This window comes from Vidua chalybeata, chromosome Z, assembly GCF_026979565.1.
Source record: "Vidua chalybeata isolate OUT-0048 chromosome Z, bVidCha1 merged haplotype, whole genome shotgun sequence".
Lineage (NCBI taxonomy): Eukaryota > Metazoa > Chordata > Aves > Passeriformes > Viduidae > Vidua > Vidua chalybeata.
Window position 1 is genome coordinate 28,642,573 of NC_071570.1, and position 16,006 is coordinate 28,658,578.

Consider the following 16,006-nt stretch of genomic DNA (forward strand, 5'->3'; position numbering starts at 1 on the left):
CCCATGAAAGCCATCACCTTTATGATCCACTGCCATGGGTACTGTGCAGGCAGGGGTAATGGATGACTCTGTCACACAAACAAGACACACAATTCCTGCGGAATTGACTCGAAACATTGACTCTCAGTGTGTCTGTTTCACCTAACACCCCATGGATGACTGCTGGAGGACTTCCACCAATTACAACATGAACAAAAACGCAAAAATTATGATTCCAGCAGTATTTATTTTATACTAAGCACAAGATTTGGGGGGAAAAAAAGTAAACCATGTAGAAAACAGACATTATAGAGGATGAAATGCTCTCAGGTATGAATTCATTATCTTTCTTCTCAGGCTATGGACTTCTAATGAGTTAGGAATACCAGACACAGGACAGTGAAATCATCATCTGAATTAACTATGTTCATGTCCACTTTTGTCAGTATTTTTTGTTCAAAGACCTAAGAATGATAGGCTTTATATCCTTTTATATGCTCCCTGTTAAATTTTACTCCTGTAAATATTTGCACATTTAAATCAGTAGCCCTAAATGCCTCCATTTTTAGTATGCAAAGGTAATTTCTTTGTAGAGGACAGAATGGCACAAGTGGTGTCCTTGCAATGCCATTCTGGCAGAAAACAAGCCCTGGAATAGCCATGGATAAAAGCCCACTTTTTCAAACAAGGGCATTTCTAGTTATCTCATTGCTTGATCAGAGGTCAAAAGGTTTGTCCTGCAAAGATTATCCAAAGTTTAAATAGTGGCCGATCAATTAATATCCATTTATCTAGAAGATCCCAACAGAATTTCTCTTTTTGGTGGTCTATGTGTTTGAGGACATAGGTCCTCAAAGAGATTAAAAGAGACACCAGAGCCATATGGTGTTCCCACAGCTCCTGCTTTTTTGTTGTACCACAGGCAATAGGGAAGGCCTGGTGCCTCTTACACAGCCCACATCTGTCTGGAAGCATGTCTGACCTCCTTCCCTTGCAAGCTGTCCAGCAGAGAAAGCAAAACCACTTATTTTTAGCCTTCTTTCCAGTCAGGGATGCTGGCAAGTCCCTGCTGTTTTCTATTTCCTCAGTTTGCACCCTCTAAATGGGGGAATGGGACCCCTGTGGTATATGTTAGGTGTATCCTAATGGCAATCACTTCAAAAGAGTCCATATGATCAAGAGCGGCTCTTCCCCCATGACAGCTGAGAGGGCCGTTATGAACAGTGATAGGTGGCCCAGGGCTTCAGAAGAAGTGCTCTCCTTGCCCCTGCCCTTCTGTGCTCAGCTGCAGCCCTGGGAGCACCTGTTGGTCCATTCAGAGCCATGGAAATAGCAACAGTGAGTTTCAAAACTTCCCTCCCCTTTTTGGCTTCACAGCTCAAATAAAGGGATTTGTGTGAAGTTACTTGCACACAACTTTGCATGAATCAAGCAACTTTGGGAGAAAGATTCCCAACCCATGAGCATTCCCAGGCCTTTAAAAATATCACACCCATTTGTATCTGCACAAAAAAAAAGATTTAAGCAGTTTTCCTATGATTCTGTGACCATCAAAGTTTAGCAAGAAAGCAGAGAGGGAGAATGGGGGAGTATTTGTCTGCAGACAGTAAAAATAGAATGGCATTTTTGCAAATTACTTTTCTAGTCTGCCAAATGATTTCTATACAATGTATGATACTGGCAGGAAATCTGCCAGTCCATAGATTTTTCTGGATTATGATCCATCAGTCTTAATTTCTCTCCAATAGATGATGATAGATGATTCACCACCTACCCCAACTTATTTTTCAATGACAACTTTGTGGCTGCAGAAGCCTTTATGGACCCCAACATCGGAGTGAGATAAACTCAGTGTCAGTATGAAATAATCAGTCTTCTGAGAAAAACTGCAACAGATGCAAGTGCTGGAGGTCTAGCCCCACTTGTTATTAAGCAGGCTAAAAATACAGTAATAGCTGTCAGTCTAAGTTTCTTGTAAGAATCTCTAAGGGCCAGTGACAATCTTGTGTGTTAAAAATTGTTCAAATCTGTGCTGAATATCTCAGTCCAGGGTATTTCCACATTAGTGAGAGAAATATGTAAACAAATTTTAGAATGCAAACCATGGACAGAATGGGAATAGGAATCTCTTTCTTCTTCCAGGGTACCTGGCTGACTTCCCTGGAGGAACTCTCTTGGAGCAAGATATGAATGAACTTGAAGAAGTCAGAGACCATATACCAATAATGAGGGGAAGCAAACAATATTCACAATTGCCCTTACCAAATCCCCTCACCTCCCATACTTCCTCTCTTTTCTTCAGTCTTATGCTGGGTTTCACAATTAGATGCAGACAGGAAGCTGGTAAATGACTTTCAGTTGCAAATGCTGACAGTCTGGGTTCATGGAAATCAGTGACAAAACTCACACTCTTTTCAGAAGAATTATAACTTTATCTGCACTGCAAGAGACAGATCACAGACCATGAGTATTTGTACTGTTTTTGCAATATTATGAGATGAGCAAAACTGTCATTTTGTCACTGTTTGACATGAGATTATTTTGGAGCTACTCAACTACCTCATTCAGTTCAAGACACAAAATGGCTGTGAGTCAGCTGAAATGATTTGCTCCCTAGTTCCTCTAATAATAAGAGCATTTGAGTATCATTTTCAAAGGCGGCTACATATAAACAGGAAGAGTTAGGCAAGGATGCTGGTAAATAGCTATCACAGTCCTTATTGAAGCCTCAACAACTGAACTGCAGTTTCAAAACAACCTTTATTCTGTTTAAAGACTTATTACAATTTTTAAAGCAACTCAAAACCAAGACACAGCTCCATCAACTCTACAGCTTGAACAAAATTTTAAGGAGGCATGTTTTCACTGTTGCCTTGTAAAGGCAATTTACAATCTGCTTTACCCTCCACCTCCTCAACGACAACTTTAAAACAAAGTAATCTTAATGTTTTAAAGACATGTAACAGAACAGAGCTTTATTTTCAAAAAACAAGAATAAAAAAAAATAGCAGCATCTTGGGCAGCTAATGCAATCTCATCAGGACAAGTGCAATGTAACCTTACCAACTCCTACAGTTTAGTCTCAACTGCAGTAAACAGAACATGACTCTACATAAAATGTTGCACTTTGTAACCTTGTCCCATGGGAGGCATTATGCTTTGCGCTGCCCATTTCTAAAGTGACCCTGAAAAAAACAGTATCAAGATTCACTTTCCCAACTTTATACCATGCATAGCAAAAGCACTGTGTGAAAATCGGCAGTTTTCCCCATTAGAAGCATCTGAATGCTTTCCCAAGCATTATTATTTCATTGCCAATTACAAGACAAAGCCATTTTTTCACTACAGAACAGTTGACACCAAATAGAAAATCTGAAGATTTGGTTTTACAGATTGCTTGACAAGATAACGGAACCATACAGACAAGCTATTTTTTTTTTCCTTTTTTTTTTTTATTTTTTTTTTAAAAAGAAACTATCCAACAACACAGAAACTCAGTTTTCTAACTGTATCTGGAAACATGCTGCACCCACAAAGGTCTAGTGTGCATGTGTGCGTCTTTAAACAAAGTTAATGATATCACTTACTAAATTCATCTAAAAATGCATCTATATTGGGAACTGTTCATACATAAACACAGCAAGTGTGTATGAGTATGCACAGATATGCATCCCAACCTGCAAATTAATATTTCAACTGAATTAAATCAGATACTCTTAATTTTGCCTGTGAGTTTTGGTTCTCTTTGCTATGTGTCATGCCTTTCAAAGGCATTGTGAAAGAGATGCTGCAGTGCAGCGTAACTCAGGATTTAAAATAAAACAAAAAGTTATGTAAATCAAAAAAAGAAAAAAAAAGTAACAGAATAAAGCCCATTCATTTATTATATGTGATGAAAAAAATGATGCATCAATAGAAATACAGAAAAACACTGTGTTTCTTCAGATATATCCCCACGCTTTTTTTTTCTGTATATAGTAGTCTGAGATCAGATCAAAACTGGAGTGAACAATATGGTACATTAAAGACAAACAACTCTGCAGTGAATAGGGTCTTTGGCAGGACTTGGCTCTGTGCATTAAGGAGGAGAGAAATGCAGAGGCCACACAATAAGTAAGTACCAAAGAAAACCCACTCATGCCAATTTGAGGGCGTAAATGATCCCTGCAAATTGCACAGGCCCTGTGTAGGCAGAACATCCCCTTAAGAAGCCCTAAGCACTCATCCTTACAACATAGGGCTTATTTCTCATTGTTGCTTGTGCAAGGAAAGCAAGTGTCAAGTCTGCACACACACTATTTTTTTTCTGCTACAGCCACACACAAAGAGAAGTTGCGCAGCACACAGGAATGAATTATATTCCATACTGGGCTGGGCATGCTAAGGATATGGCCCACTGACATAGCAGGGGGTTTTCTTAATAAGAGGAAAATTAGATCCAAATGCTTTAACTATGATGAAATTTCTTGACAAATGCTACGTGAAACATCATTTCAGATTACATATATTTTGCCTACAGAGAAAAAATAAGATTTTACTCTTAAAATATTTACCATTCAGAAATTAATATATGTCTGAAGAATATCTTGGATTGCTATAAGCGTTAAACTGCTGTATATTGAACTAATCTGTAACTTCAAGCCCAGTAGTATAACTGGCATGCTAGAGTAATTGTTGATGTTTCTTGTAGTATAAACCAGTTATTAGCATAACAGATTCACATGGTCCTATAGGCCTGAAAAAAGTGTGGAATGAGAAAAGGAAGGCATGAAGACTAAACTTCTATTCAGGAAAAATATTCAGAATAATTTTCTAAGTGATGGCTATCATGAAACAATATTTGCTGGATCTTGTTTCCTGATATAAATTCTAGTAAGAAAACACACCTATAGGAAAGCAAAGACAACCCACCCCCGCAAAAAAAAAATAGACCACAAAGTCAAAATAAAATCAAAAGCCTTACAGCCTCAGAACTAAAGTAACAATGTGAAAATGAAAAGATAATATAAAGATTATTGGAGATTGGCAAATTTTTACTATTATTTCCAATGGCTTATAAAGCACTGCTTACTTAGAAATAAAACACAAGGATCTCTAACCAGAGCTATTATGAGAGAACTCCATGGGTCTCATTCTTTTGATTGTGTGTGCAACTCTCTTTAATAGTAATAGATCTTATCTTTTGCATCTTGGGGGGAGAATAACTTCATAAATTCACTTAGTCAAATATTTTTCAAGATTTCTCTGAATATCACTACTTTATTGATTTGCAATGTGTGAATTTCCTCAATGGTCAGGACAATAGATAAGCACTGCAAAGAATTGAACTATCTCAGAATTACAGGTAACTCTGTTTTAGTGAGATTTATGTATTTGTTTCCCTTAATTGAAACATGATTTTGTAAGTCTATGGTGCCCTGAAATTATGGAAGTGTTCGCTTTGATACTGCCTCAGCCTACAGACTTTCGAAAATACATATCATAGCCTAATAATTAAAAAAAAAGATATCTTCCAGTCTTAATTAGTTCTATATTGTATCCAAATGTTCTCAGTAGAGGTGGAAGCTTTTTTTTTTTCCACAATACTAATACAAAAAACAAACCTAGGCAACAGATTAGAGAAACTTCCTTCATGTGAAATGAAAATACCTTTACAGACTGACAAAAATTCTGTCACCGGAGGTCAAGAAGTCATTTATTTACTGTGAAGGTGGATTCATTCTGAGATCCAAACTATCTACACTCTACACTGCAGTAGCAAAATATCCCCATTCGTTTCTGCAGTCACTATCAAAGAAGGATATACTATTTTTCTTGTCTTCTACATATAAAGACAATCATGATAGAAGTTCAAAATGCTTCAAGAAGCAAATGTAGCATGGTACCATATTCTAAAGATATCTCTGAAACAGTACTGTTGGACTCAGTGATATTTTATAATGTTTATATAATTTTATTGACTTAAGCAGCTTTGACGCTTATCAGGCACTGCCCAACAAAGTATTTAGTAAAAAAAAAAATTATGAACTTTTTAAACTTTGAGCTAGTAGCTCAATATTCTCTACAATGAAAATTGTAAAATATCTCATAGTTTAAATTTTCAAGCCAACTCTTGCTGGCTCATTGTACATTAAAACAAAACAAAACAAAACAAAACAAAAACCAAACCAAAACAAAAAAAAAAAAAAAAACAAACAAGAAAATTATTAACAAAAAGTAATCACCTGGAAAAATATCCTTAGGGAAAAGAAATTTTAAAAAATGAAGAAAAAAAAACAAGGAAAACAAGCTTTATCTGTAGATATGCTTGAGAGAAGACTACAGCCTAAAGAAAATTCAGTATTGCATAGCATAGTCTAAAAATTCAGCTTTCACCAAACAGAAAAGGAAAAAACAAAGCAGTTTGATATTGACAGTTTCCATCAATGACAGTTAAGTCATCCAGTACTATGTACATTATTATACACTGTATGCCATTGAAAATCCTATTTTCTTCAGTCTTAAATATATTCTTAAAACAGGATTTTTAATCATCTAAACAAAACACTTCCTGGCACTTTGCTATTACAATTATTCTGAACAACATGCTGTAACTGAAGTCCTTTTAAAGTGTCCCTTAGAAATGAAAGTGCCACTCTGCTACATATCATTCACCAGAAACCAAAAGAGAACCACAATGCTGTATGTCTGGATCCACTGAGTGCAGCAACACCATTCCAAGTCAGACTGTGACCACAAAATTCCAATAACTGAATGACACAGACCTCTTATACCTTGTGTCCAGATAATCCAATGTTCGAGCTGGTAAAGCTTCAGAAGTGGTCGTAAACAAGCACCATGCTTAAAGGCCTCTATGTGCCTGCAGGGAGATCAGGTTTGGATTTTTCTCTTGTGTTTTTCTTTGATAATTAAAAAAAAAAAAAAAAAAAAAAAAGCACTTCAGATTACAAACATACATTCACAGCATAACACTGTGAGCTCTCCCACTGCAGTTGTGAAGGAAATCTTTAATCCCATCTGAAGACAAATAGCTTTGATACTGCAAATTCTTGAGTAAAGCTGAAAGGAGCCTTTTCTCTCCAGAGGCCTCAATGTTGCCAAATCCTTTCTTTAAAAAAACCAACAAACAACCCAGAGGATTACAATCTTCATCGCCTCTGCTGTGCATATACTGGGTAGGCTAGCGTGACATTGAGAGAGTCATTGTGCTGCACAAGTGACGTGTGCTGGTAATGTAGCACCAGTTCTTTGAGCGAGTTGTACAAGTTATATGGCTCTGCAAATCCATACCCAGTAGGTGTTTTGTTTATCACACAGTGCTTTACTTCACCATCCACCCTAAAAAAACAAAAACAAAAACAAACACAAACAGTTTTTAGTTTTACAGTACCGTACAATTGAGATAGAAAATAAGGTATTAGCAACATATCTTAAGATGCTAGTCAGTACATAGAATTCCTCTGTTTTGTGGTGGGATAATGGTGAAAACCTGTGTTTAGTCCAAATTTGTGAATGTCATTCTAGATTAGGGAGGAATGAGATAGGCAGAACTTAGCAGCTGCACAGAAAGGAGAGCACACATGTTTTGGTTTCCCTTCTGAGTGAGACTCCTCTGTGGGAGTGGCACAGGTTGGAGCTTTGTAGGAAATGGAGCAGCAATAAGAATGGTCTCAGGATGCCTTGACCTGCTTCTAAGTTTAAAGGTCCAGGAGTAATTGTGCCTATTCAAGTGACTATCTGCCCCCAGCTGAGGGTAGGCCCTTGCATGTTGGTTATATCATTCACAAGTTAGGGTACATACACAACAGAGCAGGCATAGCAGCCTTGTTTGCTGCTCTCTCGAACAAGGAATGTTCCATCTCGTTTTCCCCGCAGCAGATTTTCAGCTTGGCTTCTATTGATATTTCCCACATTCCATGTTCTCTCATCATGATGAGGCAAGTCCTCATCATCTTCTACCATAGAGTATTGGCTGTTGGAAAGAAAAAATGTGTTTGTGAAACACAGAACAAAATCCACTAATTAAGTAGTCTTCCATATTACAGTGGTTAGCAGGATGCCTCCTTGGTAAAACTAGGGATTTAAACTAAGTAATACTGCACCATTTAAACCACTGGATAAAAGTAAAATATAAGCTCTGTTTCTTGTTTCTTTGAAGAACACTCATGTAAATTTTAGGAAGAATATAAAAAGATGATGTGTTATTTTTCAGAATATGCTGTGAGCACTTTAGTACTTCTGCTATTGCTCACTGTTTTGGTTAATAGCCAGTCCAACAAAATCAGTACCCTCTGAGTCAGCTTCATTTCCAAAGATTAGAACACTTGGTCAGCAGTGAAAAATCATGCAATGTATCAACTACAGCTGCTGCCTAGAGAATCTCTGAGCAGTTGCACAGGGAGGCATTAATTATTTATAGGAGAATGGCTTTGTGAAAAGGTGCAAGAGTGCTTTCTCTCTTTCTATCTCTCTCTCTCTCTCTCTCTCTCCTTCCTGTCCCTTATAAGGAGATTATGAAAATAGCATGCAATACATGCTTCTCTGCTAAATCAGCCACCAACTATAAAGTTGATTCAGAGTTACAGAGAACCTTCTGAGCTAAAGCCCACCATGAAAAAAGAAGCATCAGGTTCAGCTGTGTGGATATCACCTTGGAATTCTGCAGTTCCAGAGCTCCCCAATCCCACAACAGCCTGCAGTAGTTGGCCCTGCCTCTCCTGTTCAGCTTGCAATAAGTCTGTGTTAGGCTAATGCATTTATTCTCTCTGTAATGGGCTTTTAATTAGTTTTCCTTGGTCTAAGAAAAGATGACTTCTCACTAATCCATGGTTCTGTTTTTCTGAAGATTCTCAAAGTAGCCTACAGAAATCAGCAATCGCACACAGAATTCAATTTTTCAGAAGAGAAAAGGTTATTTTTTTTTCAGATAACACTATCTCCAGGTCCCTTATCCCATCACTCTTTTGACCTGCATGACATTCATATACATTCAGTAGTGGCTCTATTTCCAAACAGCATCTAGAGAAAGCAATTCTTGTTTTTCATCCTGCTTATTATATTGGGGGATTTTTTTCTGCAATACAACTTCAGAAGAAAAGCCATATTCTAAAAGTTTAATTTTTCAGCAGTTACCAGACTTGGAGCAAGGAGTATCAAAGTGAGAGAAAAATGAAGATTTTCTTCAAACAGTTTCACTTACTATTTTGGTGATACACTAAACCCACAGAGTATTCTTTGTCTACTGTTTAAGTGGTAGGAACACTAGTGGGAACAGGTGCCTACATATTTTACAACATCTCATCTTTGAGTTGTGCTAAGACTGAGAGACCAACATGACTTTAAAATATGTATGTCATTTTTATCTCCTGCTTCTACCACAGTGATAAGCACAATTTCCAGGATAACAGTAGGAATTTATTTGTTAATAATAAACCAAGCCAAACTAAAATAGATATGGACAAGGCCAGAATGCAAGGCAGAATGCACTATAGTCATTGTCAGTCTGCTGCTTTCACATTATATTCAACCAGGCAGCATAAAAGGGATGCACAAGAAACTACATAGGCAGAAAATGTTGATACAAATACTACTGAGACAATTTTGATTTTTCTATTTGTTCATTTTTCACTGTTACTGCACTTCAAATATTTGGTCTATGTTTATACAACCCAAGCACTTTTTACCTTTTTCCCCAGGAATGAAATGAAATGTATTCATCAGCCTAGCCTCTGTAAGAACCTACAGTAAACTAAACTGTTTGAAATGACAGAATACTACCCTGCTATTTTCCAGAAAAACAAAACAGACCATAAAACCAGAGGATATTCCTCAGCACATACAAATTTATCATCTCCAACACCAATGTGACACAATGATGGGGTACCCCTGTACTGGATAGCATCATGGTACCCACAGTTGAGATATGGAAAAAGCCTGCTCATGCCTAAGAGACCTTCTGAATAATTTATCCATTGTATGACATCTCTCTAAAATACTAACACCTTAAGAACTTAATTTTGCTGGTAAGAAAAAAGACACAGGTTACATTTCAGTTCTTTGCTACAGTAACTTGATTATGCACTTCCCTGAAAAAAGGAGGAGAGTAGAGACAGCATCCTTTCTAATACTTGCATTATGTAGGCTGTCATGTCTTAATAGTATGTATTGTTACTGAAGACCTAGGCTTGAGATTTCCTCTGTGTGGTCCAAGACTTAAATATGCCTTATCTCACTTCTGTAGTTAGGTGATTTGAAACACCAGAAATATCTAAATCTCTCAATACTTACTCTTCTGCATTTTCATTTCCAAGCCATTCATTTAGCTTCTTTTGCCGAACGCCTTTTTGAGTCAGCCACCTGAACAATAATTGCAAATGAAATTAATTTTTATTCACAAAAGCTGGATACCATTAAAAACCAAACAACTCAAAATTTGTTAATTCATGATACTCACATCAAGTACTGATCTCTTGTCTTCCTCAGCTGTATGAGGTCTGGCTTAATGCTGTTCATACGCTTGTCTATCTCTCTATATTCAGCTGCTTGCTTTTTTAAGTCTTCTTCTAATCTACGCCTGCTGTCCACAATTTCACTTATCCGAGACTTCAGTTTTTCATAGTTGTGCATGATTCTAGATGGAACAATGTGGTAAGTTACACTCTGATTTCTTATTCATAACTTTATAGTCTGCTATTTAGAGGTGTAGACCCCTAAGAGAACAGATTATTTCTCTAGATGTAGTTATACATTTTGCCAGTTCACGTCTACCGTATTTGAGGCTTCTTAGCTTACAACTGAACAATATAAAACTTGTAATCTTGCTTAAATTTTAGGCAGACCTATACTTGGCATTGTTTGTTTTTTCAAAAATCATACAATTTGATATTCAAAATCAAATACTGACCTTTGTATTTCTTTTTCATTTCCTTCCCGTTTAAATTTTTCAATGTATTCCTTACTGTATCTTTCTTGTGTTTGGCACTGCTCTTCAAATATTTTTATTGTTTCATTAAATGCCTCAATGGCTGTTCTTTTCATTTGAATTTCCTGAAAATAAAATAATTGTTATTACAGTTGTTATCAGATAAAGGGGAAGATTTATTGGCTTGTGTTACAGAAACACTTCAGTACATTGTAGAAGAGTCTCCTTTCAATATCCCTTTACCAAAACATGTTCTGTCTGCTGAGCCTCATGGCATAGAGACAACAGGCCTGTGCAAAAGGTTACCATAAGATTTCCATTATGAGGTTTATCAAGAAATAGAACTGCTAAAAAAAGAATCAGTTACAATCTTTGCTTTGTATAAATAAATTGATGCTTAGAACCTTATGGCAGTGCACTTTGCCCTTTGTATGAATATGAGTTGTTAGAGGCACACCTGGCTTTCTGAAATAAAGGAGGCCTTGACAGGTCTCAGGAGGTTATCTAGTTTACCCTCCTGCCCCTACATACCTAGTTGGTAGCCAAGTCTTAAGTCATTAGTTCAAGTTGGCAGCAATTCTCCAATTTTCTTCAATTCTTTTTAGGTGTAGTTCCTGCACACTTTAAGAAGCAGTCTTGATACTGGGACTTTAAAGCTGGACTTTCAGTGGCACTTCAAGGCATAGCTAATAATTAATTAAGCTGAAAGAGGCAGATTTTCATTCCTGCATTTTATCTACACACATCATCTCTTTATCCTGCATAGGTAAACCAGACCTGTCAAAAATTCAAAATAAAATGCAATACTTCCCTAAAAATGTGCCTTGAAAACTGTAACTCAGCTTGATGAGGTCAGTATGCAGAAGTGGTGGTAAATTAAGACAGTTATGTAGTTGCTTTGGATGGAGCTGTAAGACTTGGGCAGAGGGTGGCTTAGTTTACAGGTGGTGTCTGTTCAAACATGAGTAAGAAATTGCACTATTCTGAGCAAGCACATCAGGGCAATGCAGTGGTGGTGGAAGAGAGGAGTAGGAAGATAACAGTATGAATTCACAATAATATTCTTCACAATAAAATCTGCAAAGACTTCCATTCTCCCTTTGGTTCAAATCCAGCTTACCTGAGATGTTCTTGTGTAGTCTTCATAGAGTCTGTCATATTCTCTGCTTTTTTCTTGGAACTGGGTATTATATTCATGTAATTTCTTTCCTACTGCTTCAATGCTATCCTCTTTTACAACTTGATCCTGGAACGATGAGCAGAAAGAAAGATATTCTGTAAGGAAACAATTATACTGCACAGCTTCTCTGGATAAAACTGCTTAAAAATGCTTAGATAATTACATGGAAATGTGATTCCTCTTTCACCAATATGGAGATACACTAAAGGCATAATATGCAAATGAGATATTAAAGACAAAAAGGAATTTTGCATTGCAAGTGTTTAGCTTTATAATGAAAACTACATATTTCACCATTGAGTGGGATAATTATTAAGGTGTTTATTTCCTAACAGTATATCTGCATTATTTAAAGTTTTAAATATTTACATGCAAAGCATGGAGTTGGTTTTAAACAAAAATATCAGATTTTGTACCCACATGATTTTTTCAAACAGTAACAGAGCTGAAGTTCTTCATCATGTTTGGCAAGTTTGGCAAGAATTTCTCTGTATTTAAGTGAAACGCAAAGAAAATAAGCTAAATTACCTGCTGGTACTTAGATACTGGATAGAGTAATTTTACATCCAGTTTAGGATTATACTGGGCTAGAGATTCATTCCGGTAGTGGTTTATTAGCTCGACCACAGAGTTGAATGTTAATGGGTCAGAAAAGCCGTATTTTCCATCTCGGTGAAAAATTTTGATTAATTTGTTATTTCCTCCTTTCCTGCAAATAAAATATATTGAAAAGTTAGGCATGCTTCAAGTACTCTTTCCTGAAGAATACACTCATAAAGAGCTGTTATTGCATTTTACTGCCAAGTATTAGAGACCCAGTGTAACTAGTCTTACCTCAGTGTCAGTGTGTAGTCCCCATGCATTTTGGTTGAAGCATCTCGTACCAAAAAGGTACCATCAGCTGTGTCTCGAAGCTTCTCATTTACTTCTTCTCTAAAATGAAAGCAAAAGTAGCCAATCATTTCAATCAGTTCTCACACATTTATTTTTCCACAGTGCTCTAAATTCAAATTCAAATGCTTTGAAATAGGTGTGTTTTAGAAGCCTTCTATGTCTCCATATTAACACAACTGTATATTACCTTATTTGATATTGTTAGAGAGCAAGTGGGATAAAAAATGGCATACTCTGTGCTCTCACTACTGGACAAAATTATTATTCATGCAAAGCTCTTTCTGCTTGTTCATACAAGCCTATGCAACTGGAGCAGCCAGTGCTGGTCTAATATAGCTATATATAGTACAGATAAAAATGTTGCTAATATATGGCACTTGTTAATCTGACTTGCTGACTATGGTGCCTACAGCTGAGGTTCTGAAGGAAAGACAAGAACAAAATTCTTTCTTAGTGCTATCTTTTCATGCTAGCATTTCATATAAGTCTTAAAGTAACAGAACAATTTTGCATACTACATTCTAAGTGACTGCCAGTAACTTTTTAGTCATATTTGGAATAAAACCAACTGTAATATATTTATGGTGGAAACTATCATAAAATTGCTCTTACAACTGTGAATTTTCTACACTCAAAGCCTAATACATATACTCAGAATAGTGCAGCAAGAATAGCACAAAGCCAAACATAAGAAATACATGTCTTGAGGTGATTTACCTTGAGATATCCCCCCAGTACCATTCAGCGTCTTGTAATGACATGTTGTTATTCATGCTATTGTTAGTTACGGTATTAGGTTTCGGTGGCTTAGGAGGCAGTGCTGCAAATTAAAGGGGGGAAGAAAAGTTGTAACTCACTGAAAACATGACCATATATTCCTTGAAATTACACATTATTACATAAATTTTATAATTCTGAGTGTGTTAAAAAAAATAACTAGTAACCAAATAGAGTTGTCCACCATTAACAGAGTCTAAAAGACACTGCAGGAATCAAGAAATTTGAAAACAAACAATTCAAAATAAAGTTTTACTGTTTCAAAAAATGATGTTATCTTGCAAGAATATATTTTAAGGAAAATATAACACCATGCTCAACTCCTGCCCCTGTGAAGAAAGCATTTGAGAAAAAAAATCTGAAGTTTGCTTTTACCTTCCTTCACCATCTTTGGGTGAACACAAGTAATAAAACATGCCACTTTTTTTTATCCTCCTTTTTATCTATCTATCTTAGAGGAATTTTGCTGTTTTCTTACCTAGATGTTGAGTAATAAAAGATGCAAACCCATAGCAATACAGTATATTTGAAGAAGAATCAGGGTGATCCTTTTGTGATCCTCAGCATTATGTGCAATGATTTGCAAGAAAACAAAAAAAAAAAACAAACCCACCAGTTTAAGAAACCCATCTGTGACCTAAATATCCCTTGTGTTAATCTTAGTATCCTACAGAATAAATTCTGTTCCAAATGCCAGGACTGATTAGAAAAACACCCCCCCCCGCCCCTTTTTCAATGTCAAAGCTGCATATGTATACAGTGGGTGCCAGAGAAGATACTGCAGCACTGACTTAGTAACGAGGGGGACTACACTGGATCAGGATTAAAAATCAACTCAGCTCTTTCAGTTCTCCAGTAAGTACATCATTCCTGTCCTGTATATTATGACCAGGCTGAAAAGACAATGTTTTTAAAGTTGCAAGGAATATCAGGATAGCGTAATACTTTCATATGATATGAAAAAATGATGCTACAACAGGCATTCAATTAGTAATGCTAGATTTTAAAAATGTTTTTTCCTTAAACAATCCAAGCCAATGATTTGGAATCACTGTTTCAGGAAATATGAGTGTTACTACAGCATCTCCTTTTAGGCACAGCGTGAAACAGAGAGAACAAAAATAGTAATAAAAGAAATACAATTTTTACATTATAAAATAGCAGGACATCTAACATAATAAAATCAAAATAGAAACAGGTCAATTCAGTACAAATTCAATTAAGTAAGCAATCAGGTATTTTATTATGTTAAGATTCTAATTAGTACAACCATGCACTAATCCACAATTTTATTCTAATTTATGAAAAAAGGAAAACTATTTGTATCAATAACGAAGTAAAGAAATCCTACATATCCAGTAAGAATTTTTCAGCAGCTATTGTAAAGACCAAAATTAATTAAGTCTTCTATAATAAGACTGCAGTTTTACCTGGTGGATCCATTTCTATGTAAAACATCAAGTCTGTGCCACAATTTATATCTGTCTTAGGATATTCTATATCCAGTTCTTCCATATTCCAAACAGTATTGTACATTTGTATGAGTTTCACTGAGTAAGCTCAGATACGAGAAAAGAGTCAGGCTGTCTTTGTAATGGTGTCTTGGAATTCATTTTAAAACCTATAAGGGGCTGCACTGTAACCTATTACATCATAATCCTCAGCCAATCACATCAAAATAATGTCACCAAACCACTCCTGCTTTCTCATTTTGTTCTACATTAATCTTAAAACCATTTCAGTTTTGGGAAGAATCTACATTTAGCAGAATTGCAATATAAAACTGGTATTACACACAAAAGGAGCAAGTGGACTCTCCTTGCCCATATTCCTGGTTCATTTTCCTGACTTTGCAGCATGGTACAGTCCAATTCTGGCAGGATGACAAAAGGCTGATATGCTGCAGCACGTAGCTCTTAGACACAGGCACACACCACACTCACACACAGGGCAGCTCCCTTCAGAAGCAAGTTGGTCACATCTCAGGTGCATTCTCCTGCTTGAATGCCTGAAGTTTGCCATTCAAAAAGATTTAAAAGGCTTCTATAACTACTGCACATATTAGAGATGCATTAAAGAAAAGCATGACTGTGTGTGTATATCTATTACACACTCATTTTACACAAATAGACAGAGACATGTATATATCCACATAATGAAATATGGATTATGGTTTTAAACTCTGCATATTTCTACTATTTTTATGGGCACATAGGTCTGATAGAGTTTATATTACAATATAAACGTGCTTACTG

General features: G+C 36.3%; 1 protein-coding gene across 2 annotated transcripts in view; it reads right to left on the bottom strand.

Moving 5' to 3' along the window:
* Positions 1-2,720: 2,720 nt before the first annotated feature.
* PIK3R1 (phosphoinositide-3-kinase regulatory subunit 1) overlaps positions 2,721-16,006 on the bottom strand; it is a 59,355-nt gene continuing 46,069 nt past the window's right edge. For both annotated transcript variants that reach the window (XM_053931528.1, XM_053931529.1), the window contains 9 exons: positions 13,692-13,794; positions 12,915-13,013; positions 12,609-12,789; positions 12,021-12,146; positions 10,883-11,025; positions 10,433-10,609; positions 10,267-10,335; positions 7,781-7,951; positions 2,721-7,317 (listed from right to left, as the gene is read on the bottom strand). In XM_053931528.1, the coding sequence (XP_053787503.1) occupies positions 7,128-7,317; positions 7,781-7,951; positions 10,267-10,335; positions 10,433-10,609; positions 10,883-11,025; positions 12,021-12,146; positions 12,609-12,789; positions 12,915-13,013; positions 13,692-13,794 (1,259 nt within the window). In that variant the 3' untranslated portion in view covers positions 2,721-7,127. The remainder of the gene's footprint in view (positions 7,318-7,780; positions 7,952-10,266; positions 10,336-10,432; positions 10,610-10,882; positions 11,026-12,020; positions 12,147-12,608; positions 12,790-12,914; positions 13,014-13,691; positions 13,795-16,006) is intronic.